The sequence below is a fragment of the Eptesicus fuscus genome, chromosome 19 (genome assembly GCF_027574615.1).
Source record: "Eptesicus fuscus isolate TK198812 chromosome 19, DD_ASM_mEF_20220401, whole genome shotgun sequence".
Taxonomy (NCBI): domain Eukaryota; kingdom Metazoa; phylum Chordata; class Mammalia; order Chiroptera; family Vespertilionidae; genus Eptesicus; species Eptesicus fuscus.
In genome coordinates this window covers 33997166-34009112 of record NC_072491.1, presented here as the reverse complement: position 1 = coordinate 34009112, position 11947 = coordinate 33997166, and the positions used below count along the sequence as shown (strand labels likewise).

The window sequence follows — 11947 nt, the reverse complement described above, 5'->3', positions numbered from 1 at the left end:
TGCGTCCTACGCCCTTCCCCTAGAAGCTGGTATCAGTGTGTGGTAGCAGCAGTGCAGGAGATCCTGGTGAAGACCCAGGTTGTAGTGATGTCAAGAGGTACAGCCCCTCACTGGTGGCCGTGGCAAGGTGAAGGGCCCCAGCAAAGCCTACCCCTGACCTGTGTGTCATATCCCAAAGCCAGACCCAGATGACAATCACAGAAAGCATCTCAATAGCTTTAGTCAGAAAGACAGATATTATCGAGAGGCAGAGCAACAGCAGCTGAGGCTCTCAAGGTCCCCCCACCTGGGGCCCTCAAGATCCCTGCTCGGCTTAAACACCTGCTTCCTCATAGGTTTGCTCAGGTTCTGTGAGATCTATGTCAAACGCCAGATTGGACAGTCACAGATTTCAACTTTAAACTCTGCAGAACGGCCAAGGAAGTTAGCCTCCATGTAGGGGATACCCGTTTTCTTCCGCTTTTCATAAACTCCTCATCGTCTTTCCAAAGTCAGTGCAGCCATCTCAGTGACTTCTCTCCCTAAGTGAGAAGCAAATAGTCCCCCTTCTGCAAAAGATTTCCTGGGGGACATTGTTTTGTATCTACTTATTCTACGTACATCTCTTCTTCTAGATCATTGGCCACTGGCAGTCAAAGCTCAAATATTACTCATCTTTATGTCTACAGCACCCAGCACAGGCCCTAACACACACTTCATAAATAATCAATAAATAGCTGTATATGGAACTAAACCAATTTGTTTAATCAATGTGCCTCGATTGCTTGGTATCTTTACTGTAAAGAGTGACAAAGCATGAAAGACCAAATTCATATGTGAACTGCCTCACTTCTATCATCTCATCCCCATACATGTGTTCCCACACAATCTGGCTGTGGGTCCTGGAAAGGTACACTTTATGATGACTAGCAATGACACAATCATACACGAGAATGCAGGCTTCCTGGTTAAGTCTGCAGCATTACCTGTGAACGGGCTGTCTGTCTCTACCTACTCATCTAGAGTTGAAAGTTACTCATCCACACACACATGCCTCAAGATTCTCCTGATCCCCTTAACAAAGTGGCTTCCTCATAAAACCTGGCTTTGTGCTCCATGGAGATTACAGACTTAAAGTTACAAACCAGCGTTCACTCCCCTCTCTAACAATTTAGCACAGAAGATTGGCTTTTTCTCCAATCTGTTGCTGGGTGATGATATGGCATCACTGAACTGGGTACAACAGAATTCAATATAAAGGTCTTATTAAAAGAAATCAAACAGCTGATTGATGCCAACTGGATACACTGTGGAATATTTGCATACCTGTGGGGAGCACACACACACTGACCTTTTAAATGGCTTCATGCACCATGATTTTAATTCAGGTCTAGTTTGATCTTTCAGATTCCTGCTCCCTTCATGGTTTAAAGGCATTCCATATTCATCTGACAGAATAATATGCATAATCTGTCAAGGCAGAGACCTGTTATTTTCTGCAGCCTGTAGCTTATGCTACATTCAGCTACAAAGGTGTGAGGGTTCAGCAGTGAACAGGTGGTTGGGGAAACTCTTTGAGGAGGTAGTGGAGTCGATCAAAGCCTTTTAGGTAATCTTAAGAGGATGTTTCGTGTGTTCTTGATTCACAGAGATGGAAGGAACCTTAGGGAGCATAGATGGAAGTCACTTGCCTCTGGGCCATGACAGTTAACATCCTTTGAGCTACATGGATGCACATGTGTCATTCATGAAAGGAGATTTCATTGTCAACATCATTCAATTGCAGTTTTAAGTAACTTTCCTTAATAAAAAGTTCTTCTTACATCTGACCAACATTTTTTGTTTTACAGTTTCTCTGCTGAGTCACTTTTTTTTCACAGTGGAGATGAAATAAATCATTCATCACCTTCTTACTGCATAACAAGTATATATAGGACTCTCCTCATTACCACCAGGCATTGTTCTCCCTTCCAATACACTGGTCATCTTTATTATCGTCACAATCCTGGCCAAGTTCCCCAAATCCACAATTGTCAACTTTTGCAATCCATTATTTATGAGCACTCAGTATCATGAGTAATGAGGTGGTGACTGCTTAGTCCTGGAATGTTATGTAGGGTGAATATTTTTCCAAATTGGATTTGCTTTAGAAAACCAACATTTATTTTAACATCTCTCATGTGACAGGCACAGTGCTGATTTGTGAACTATGTTTCCATTAGATCATTCTGCCAGAAGGAAATTAATGCAACTGGAGAGGTGGAGGAGCCAGTGTGGGCTTCTCAGGGCTTCAGTCCCCAAAGAGGCCGGGTGAGGGCTGCAGATTTGGGCAGGAACCACCATGGCAAAAAGGCAGCAAATGAAGCCTTTCATACATGTTTCTTATACCAGTGACTGCTTTACATCATTTCCTCTATTGCCATGGAATTGTAGAGTACTGGGCTGACATACTAGGAAGGTCATCATAATAGCAAGTCTACAACATCAGACATGGTGATAGTTTACCATCCAAAAAAGAGCCCAGCTCTACTACCTAGTACTAATGGGACTTTGGAAAAGTTGTCCAATGTCTAGGAACCTCATTTTCCTTCTTTGTGAAGTAGGGTATTAAGTGGTGCATTATAGTATTTTCATGAGGATTATGTGAGATAATGCATGCAAAGGACTGAGCCCATGATAGATATTATTTTATACAGTTATCTATTTGCTACTTTGAGTTTTCTAGGAATAGACTCCCTGTACCTGTTTTCTTGTTTTCTAACATTTTATCAACCAGGTCACCATGATTTCTCCCTAATACTCAACTGAAATCTGTCCAGTGTGAGGTGGCTTTTGTTGTGATTGTTGACTTTCTTCCATGTCCTCTAGTGATAGTTAATAAAAAATTTGAGTACTAGTCACAATCATAGGGGATTTTCCATGTACTATACATGCCTTATTGCGTTTAATCCATCCTCTGTCCTTTCCCTATGAAACCACTATCCCACAGTGGTCCCATGAGACCTGGCTAGAGCCCTACCCCACCGTAACTCTGTTTACCTCTGAGACACAGTTTGGCCTTTGGTTAATAGTTCCCTCCCCAGAAGGAGCCAGTTAAAACGTCCTAGACCAAGACAGCCATGGAATTGGCCTCCAGGAGACCTCAAACCCCTTGAGCATCACCATGATGACTACGGAAGGTGCCATAAAAGAACCAAAAATGAGGCAGAATCCTGGTTCTGAGAAGACCACCACTGGTTTCCCCTTATCTGCCTAGACCACTCCGCCATTTCTCTCCTCCTCTATCCACATCTCTGGCCCCAAGCCCATGAGAAATTGATCTGAGAGCTACTAGGCTCCCATTTCTCCATTCTCTGGCCATTGAGTTGTTAAATAAAGCTGATTTTCAGTTTCATAATTGGTTTTGCAACACCTAATGGACAAAGAACTGGCTTGGGGTCCCAGAAAGGGGGATCTTGGGCAACAGAATCATATTACAGGTGAGAGAACCAAGTCTCAGAGATGTTAAGGACAGCCCCTGAGAACACACAGGGAGAGCCTGGATTCTAACCTAGTCTTTCTCCCCTTTTCCCTCAGTCATGTTGCCCACATGACACATATTTAATCTTTTTTTTTTTTGTAGACTAAATAATCCCCTTTTCTCCACTTTGGCAATCAACTACTGATTTAAAAAAAATATGTATATCATTTTAGAAACATAAATCATGTTACCTATTTCAAATCCCTTTTGGAATGAATAATAATGATGATGTTGGGTTACATGTGAAAGGTGTGTTTTAAATATGAGTGGAAAACTAAACCAATGATTAGTAGTAGCAGGTCCAAATTATTTCAGGATTCGTTAGTTTTGACCAAGTTAGAAGGATTAATATTTTCCATCTCATGACACCTTTACTTACAGGTTAACAGGCTTTAACTGAACATGATCCTGGTAGTAGGAGTGTGCATCAAGTCCACCTATGAAATCAACTGAAAATATAACATAGCCCAATATGAATAAATGTCTAAATAAACACACACATCATAGTAGGTGTTTAAAATAGAACACATATAAGTAATATTCACAAAAATACCTGTCTATCACAAAATGGAAAAACGTGTTCTTCATATAAAGGGCAGCTCAAAATATTATCCATGGTTAAGAAATGGGGACATTTTAAGAAACACAAAGATATGGGCATTTAGGGACTGAAAAATCACAGATGTTGTTGGTTTTAGTGAAAAATGAAGTCACATTAAGTAGCATTATATTTAAAATAATGTGTTTGTCCGTAGGCATATAGCTATGGCTTTCCCCCCTGTATATCAAAAGCTGTATCTTCTCATCTTGTTGCCAGAATCCATTTTATTCTTAAGAGTATTTATTGCATTGTTAGAAAGACCTCTGAGAAGTCACATAATCTATGTCTATGCCTTCTTCCTCAAAACATCCTTGACAAATAGGTATCTGTCTTTTGCAAAGGTTTCGTCTCCTCTCTGGTAGCCCAGTACCTTCTCACTGTCTGCATAGAATCACTGTTCTTGTAATATTCATTCTTTCTTCCTGTCTTGATCACAGCCTCTGTCTTTCTTCTCTAATCCTAATGTCCATGGCTAATCTTAGTTCATTATTTCTGTGTTGTTTTTTTTGTAGTTCATCACAAGTATTAATTACTTTACAGCAAGCATTGGTTTTATTCTAGCACTCTAACATTAGCAGGTATCTGGGCGTATAGGGACATAGAACTCTCAGTGTGTGTGTGTGTGTGTGTATGTGTGTGTGTGTGTGTGTGTGTAGATACACAGCATATGAAGGACAGACATTAAATCATATCCTCAGCTCAAGACAGGCAGTGATTTAGAGTGCGATGACTTAGCCTAGAAGTTCTATTGAAGCCATGACCCATGTAAGCTCTAGACACACTAGACACACTTGTCAATCCCTGATCTGCTCCATCTTTTGCCTCCACTGGAGAAGCTGAGGTGAGACTAGGTCAATTAAAGCTTCGCCAGAGCACTGTGTAGACAGAAGCCTTGGAGTCCCGCAGGGCACATAACAACCAGGTGGGAAGAACCATTTCCAGGTAATCCCCTGGAGGCCAGAGGAGCCTGAAGTTTATTTTCTTTCCAATCACTCCAGGTCAGGTCAGTTCCCTGGACACCACCTTAGGAGAGAAGCAGTGAGAGAGGAGTCTATCTGAGACATGAAAAGATTTTCCCAGGGAGAATAAGCAGTGCCTGACCATTTAAATGGTCAAAGTTTTAAAAATTAGATTAGACTCTTAATCAAACATTTGCTTCTTCACCCTGCTGACCAATGGGTGAGAATTTTAAAGGAAGATAACATTGACTAAAAGTTGCATGAGCATATCGTTGACAAAGGCACCTTTGAAAGTTAAAGAGGGTGTTAAAAATAAACACATTTATAAACATGTACATTTATGAATAAATGATTTAATTAAAATTATATCCAAAATAAAATTATAAAAATAAAGACAGCATATATATTGTATGCATTAAAACAAAATAAAAAGCAAACTTTATATTGATTATTTGAACATTAGAATGTAACATTAACAAAATCATTACTTTAAGTATAAATTCATGTACTGCTGTAAATCTACTCCTTAGCCATCTATATCTCTAATTCACCATGTCACCGGTATTTTTTTTGGAAGAATATACATATAGTACATATATATATATATATATTCAATATGGTTTTATTAATTTCATACGTTTATTTACAAGATTACTCAAAATTTCTTTTTATTATTATTGTTAAATTTGAAATTAATGATCTCAAGGACTGTGTAAATCATAATATCTTTAATTAAGGAATTTTGCTAATGACTGCCTTGCAGGGTATGGTTGCCCTAGATGACCTAATGTCCATGGAGTGTGGGACACAAAAGCTGTAGCAAACAGCAGGCTGTTATTGATATTATTGATACATTTATCTTATTCTGATGACACATTCTCATGAACTATTGATTTCCAAAATTTCAAAAGCCTTGTTTAGCCTGGGGTAATGATTTACCAGAATTCCAACATTCTCTTCCCCCTAGTTCCCAGAAGACTGTCTGTCCTTGAGGAACCTGTATTGAATTTGTGTCTAGTTTGATTTTCTGAGATTTGGGAAGAGTAGCTACTTTGGAGGAGGGGAAATTGATTAGTGCACCACATTTTGAAGCCCAAGGTTTCACCTTCTATGAGCACATGAAAGAAAATAAAGCTCAGTGGAAGCAGAATTTGGGGGGTTAAGTGTCAAGTAGAATCGAGGCTTGCCCTTTCTCCAGGGCTGGTGTTATTTCATGAGGTAGGTCCCCTTTGGGGCAAATGACCCACCCAGTGCTCATGTGACCCGCCTGAGTGCACACTCACGACCTGGCTGAGAGCACACATGACAGTCTCATCACCATTTGTTTAGCTTTGACTGTAATGCTTTTATTCTCTACTCCTTTCCCCCCACAATAGCACAAACCCTGAGGGGGGATCTATTTCTCTTTTTCTTAGTCTTTCAAATCTCTCCCTAAGATTTCTTGTAGGTACTATATCTCCATTGTACACTTTTCCTCTAATGTTTCCAGTGCTATTCCTTTAGATGCAGTGATATCATTATTCTAGTTATTCTGTAAGGATCCCATGGACTGTCTTTAGCATTTTGTCTTTGATGCTTGTGTGGGGGAACCAGGTTAGTATACTGTCCCTACAGAGTGCTTTGTTAATAAGCAACTACCACTGTGACTTCTCTCCTCCTCTGACTTGCAAGAGTCATATCACATTGATAAAGATGCCTGTAACATATTGGCTCCCACATACACATCTTAGTTTTTGTTTTCTCAGATTTGGAAAGAAAGTAGCTAGTTTGTTTCTTCATTTTTACTTGAATCATCTTTAATAGGACATTTTCTATTCTCTTTAAAGTTATTCAGCTTTCTTAAACCCATACACATTGAGCTCTATTTTCCTACAGGGTATATATGCTTAACCCTTCAGTTAGTCTTCATCAGTGATTGGACTGAATGGCTGCTTACTGTGGTCACCTACAGTTTGCCTTTAATGAAGGCCCTTTCAAAGTTTTTGTAATTTTTCAATTACTGTCTGTTCAGAATCACTGGTGGCTGAAGGCCATTTTGTCACTACTGCTGGGCTTATTAGGGAGAACATTTTATTCTAGAGAAAACAAGATAAAAAAAATCCTGAGCACACCTCTCATTTCTATTTTTGAAACTCCCTTTTCATTGTTACTTTGCTACATTTCCAGCTTTTGTTCCTCTCCTGGGTTCAGGTTTGTGGAGTCAGATTTTCCCATAAATCAGTGCCGACAGTTTCTTCCCACTTAAACATTTCTAAGAGTGGATAATACTTAAATAATGGAATAATGAATTTCTAAAATCTCTTTGGGGTTAATAAAGCAGAATGGAATGGCTGAGAGGAAAAATTATGCTCAGAAAGGTAAGGGCTAAAATCAGTTTTATAAATTTGTCTAAACAGTTTATAACTTCTTCCTTATGTAATATATTTTTTCCTGGTTATTTAGTCCCTCCCCCAATATATCTTTATTATTCTTACTTAAATCTAGCCAAGGTTTTACTTTGTTCTATAAATAAAGTGACAAACATGTTGTCTTTGAAATCTCTCTATAACTCCTTTTTTACTGTATACTTCTACAGTTTTAGATATTTTCCCTCTGACTATTATTTTCTCTTTTTTGTTTTATGGCCTCTATTATTGTTTTAGGTTTTCCCTTTCCTAGTACAATCAACATACCAAAAAAAAAAAAAAAGCCATTTCTTCTGAGATCTCTTTTATAAATCCTTTCCTCCTTCTGTGAATTACTGCCCAAAGAAAATGGAATCTGATCAGATTCTTCCCAAGATTAAATCCATTCATTGACTTCACATTATCTAGCAAAGCATCCCAACTGGTGTGACCTGAGTAGGTTCAGAGGTGACATGATATCGATTCTCATTCTTTGGAGTGTTGTGTGTGTGTTGTGTGTGTGTGTGTGTGTCTGTGTGTGTGTGTGCATGTGTTTATGGGTGTGTGTATGTGTGTGTGTTCACTGAGCGAGGCTTAGGTTAGCTAGCCCTCTAGGCCAGTCAGTTCTTTCTGGAAGAAAAGTAATTTATTTACCACAGAGTGCCTTATAATTGTTAGCTTTCTCAGTGAATGCTGAGATATTAAATAGATTGGGAGTCACTGCTGTAAGACTCCAAGGTCCCTGAAGGACTGATCCTACCATTCATGTAGTGAACAGAACATACTCAACTCCTCATCACTTCCAGTGTAATGCAGGTTTCCCCCAGATCTCTAAATGTTCCATGGTTTTCCCAAGCTCTTTCGACATTCCCTCCCTCCCCAGTATTTAAAATGCATTCTCTTTGTTCTCTTCCTAGTGATGCCATATTCTTCACACGTTCTGAGGAGCCATGCTTGGTTCCCTGAGACACAGCCTCTGTTTATATTTTTTCTGTGCATCTGATTCACTTTGTACAGACCATTATCTGCACTTCATTCTTATGTAATTATTTACATGCCTGGCCCACTTACTAGAATGTGTAAGATCTCCGGGGAGAGGGACCAAGTCTTATATTTTTTGTATCCTTGTGGTCTAACACACAGAAGTCTTTCAACAACTGCTTCTTGCATGAATTAATCAATAAATCAACAAAAGATTGGCCTATTTAAGCTTGTTTAAAGCTCTAAAGTGAACCACTAATATGCTAGATCTGGACTATAAATACTTTTGGATCTGGACAGGTCATTGACTTCAGAACAAGAGGAGTTATGAGAGAAATGAAGAATCCAATCAACTGTTTAAATGTCTACAAGCATTGGCAACCTACCTAGAATAGAAAGAATACAGAATTCTGAGGCAATATGGTGGAAAGAAGCAAATAGAATGCTAACAGAGTGTTGAAAGACAGGATGACAAGTGCCTTTGAGCACATGGGAAGACATTAAAATGTTTTAAAGAGTTAGCAAGTGTAAAACCAACCAAAAAGAAACTCTTAGTAGGAATTAATTCTTCTTTCTACTCAAATATAATGTCATCTGAGTCCTGGTGTTGTGGGCTGCTGAACTAGTAACATTTGAAGCACATGGAATGAGATTTCCTCTTGTTCCACCAACTATTAAAAAAAAGCTCTGTTAAATCGGTTAAAGTAGAGGAAACTCAGAATCCCCATGTAAGTTAGATTCTGCTTCCCAGCTGAAAAATCCCTCAACACATAGCAACCTCAAATTGTTTAAGATGCTTATTTATTGGAGAAATGTATTTCTAAAAGAGGGAAGTGACTATAGGGAGTACAAAGCAAGTCAATTCCACAATTTTAATACTCTTTTATGAAGTACAGATTAGGATTTTACAATCATTGGGATAATCTGTGTTTACCTGGTATGTAAAATCTTTGTGATTCTTAACATAATCAGATGGATCATGTTAGACCTGGCAGATTCACCCTGTAAAACCAATTCAAAATTTGAATTGGATAATTAAATTTACACTCGTGATTTTATGTTGAAAGACATGAAAAAGTTTTATTGAAGTTGTATAATATTTAAGAGAATATGTAGACTATTGAATTTATGTAGATCAAAAAGTAACTAAAATTTAATGGAATATTATTCATCCTTATAAAGAAATGGAATTGTGATATATGCTACAATTTAGATGAACTTTGAAAACATGGTGGTAAGTGAAATAAGTCAGACACAGAAGGACAAATACTGTGTGATTCCATTTATATGAGGTCCCCAGAATAGGTAAATACATAGAGGTTACAGGGACTGGTGGGATGGGGAGAGGGAGATGAGAAGTCATTGTCTATGGGTACAAAGCTTCTGTGTGGGGATGATGAAAAATTTCTGGAAATAGATAGTGGTGATGGTTGCCCAGCATTCTGAGTGTACTTAATGGCACACTTAAAAGTGTTCAAATGGTTAATTTGACATTATGTATATTTTACCACAATAAAAAGAAACAAGAAGTCCCCAAAAAACGATTATTAAAATTTACTAGATTTTTAAATGGAATACTGAAGGGTCTATATAGCACTTAAAGCTTAAGAAAACACAGGTTTTAAAAAAATGTGTCACTGTAATAATTGCATGGCGATTTTAAAACCCTGAATAGCTATAAATAGAATTTTCTGTGCAGAAAAGTTTCCTTCATGGACATCAGAAATGGGCAGTGATGCCTGAGAAAGTTCATCTATGTACAGTTTTCACGATGGACTCCTGTTATTGAAATTTATTTCTTATTTTTTTTTAAAATGTTCACAGCTGGTCTTATTTGGAAAGCTCACTTTACTTAGAATTAGTGGCACTTGCTTTTATTAGAGAACGATTTTAAGAGAGCTGTAACTTTCTGAAATAACATGGCCTTCGGGGCACGAAGACAGACACTCATTCCCAGGTTACTGGACACCAGAAGCAATAAATTGGGGCACCTCCTAAACCTACCACGCAGGAATGTTTGCTGGGAGGAAGAATAGCCCATTGAAATGTAGTATCTTACAAAAGCATGGATTTTGCTTGAAACACACACACACACACACACACACACACACACACGGAACAGAAAACTGACCATTAAAATATTTCTTTCAAAATGTAGGAAAATGGGGAAAAACGTGCAGTGAAAATCCTAAAGGAACTCAGGCCTTCACCTGCTGTCGCGTATCTCTGTTGTCTCAATTAGGAGGAGAACAGAGTCAGCGGGACACTCTGGCTTCAACTCGGACTCATAACTACATCTTTGTTTCCTTTCCATAAAAAAAGAAACATGTAATTTACTTGTCCAAATAAACGTGTAGGTGAATGAATAGGAAAGGAGGCAAATAGAGAACCAATGAAAAGAAAACAAAATATTTAAGGTTAGGCTGTGCACCGTCTTTTCTCACAGCATGTGAAAAAATGGGATGCTTTTCATCATTCTCATGTAGCCTTCCTGCTGAACACAGGGTTCAAAATTAAGTCCCGGATACAATCTGCCTTTTCATTCACTATTCTTGTGCGAGTCAACAGGTCAGGAATGTCCAGGTTACCTTTGGACTCTCCGGAGCACCCAGTCTGAAGTGGCTTCTGAAGTCAAAGCCTTTGTTTTTTTCTGGAAGCTTCTTCCAGGAAGTGATTCCCCATGCCCTTGCTGTTCCTTCTTTCAGGAATGCTCTCCTCCTGCCTTTCACCCCACAGGCTCCTTTTTATCTCTTTCTGTCTCAGCTTCAGTGCCATCTCCTCTAAGAGCTTTCCAGGCCCCCCCCCCCCCGCCCCCCCCCCCCCCCCCCACACACACACACAGGAAGCACTGGAGCATTTGTGAAATGCCTGAAATGCTCTGCCCACTTGAGTGGTAGGAGCGCCTCTGGGAAGGCCCTGACATACCCTCCTGGGTGCTCCTCAGCGCCTTGCACCTCAAAGGCACTTATCATTGTGTTCCCAAGTCATGTGGTCAACTCTCCTCCAAGCAATGGCTCAGGGACCCAAGTCCCTTTACTACTGCAGTTTGACCGTTTTCAACATGTAGCTACCAAAGCTTCTGTGCTCGTCTGTATCCACCAGGTAGAAAGGGGAAGAGCATGAGAACCACATGGGGATGTTATTTAGGGAACAGGCCTGGCAGTGGGCACATCTCTTCTGCTCCCGTCCATGACCTAGAATTCAGTTTTCTTGGGGACACCTAACTGCAGGGAGCTGCTGGGAGAGGAACGAACAAATGGGTTTAGCAAATAGCTGGCTAGGCTCTGACACAGGCTGGTACGTAGCGATCATACAGTTTGTGAAGGTGGTATTCAATGAATAAGGACTGGAAAGCCTGATAAGTTTTTCAATTGATTGAACTGTATGTAGCAAAGAAAACTGTATTTGGCATACACCATAATCTCTAATGTAGACTCTCTGTTCTTACAATCAAAAAGGGAGCTAGAGAGAGAAGGGGAGAGAGGGAGAGAGAGAGAGAGAGAGAGAGAGATCTTGTTTCCCT

General features: G+C 39.4%; 1 protein-coding gene across 1 annotated transcript in view; it reads right to left on the bottom strand.

Annotated features, from left to right (window-relative positions):
- Positions 1–3874: 3874 nt before the first annotated feature.
- The window catches only part of NKAIN3 (sodium/potassium transporting ATPase interacting 3), a 200737-nt gene continuing 192664 nt past the window's right edge, over positions 3875–11947 (bottom strand). The window contains exon 7 of the mRNA XM_054708753.1: positions 3875–3948. Coding sequence (XP_054564728.1) covers positions 3875–3948 — 74 coding nt within the window. The remainder of the gene's footprint in view (positions 3949–11947) is intronic.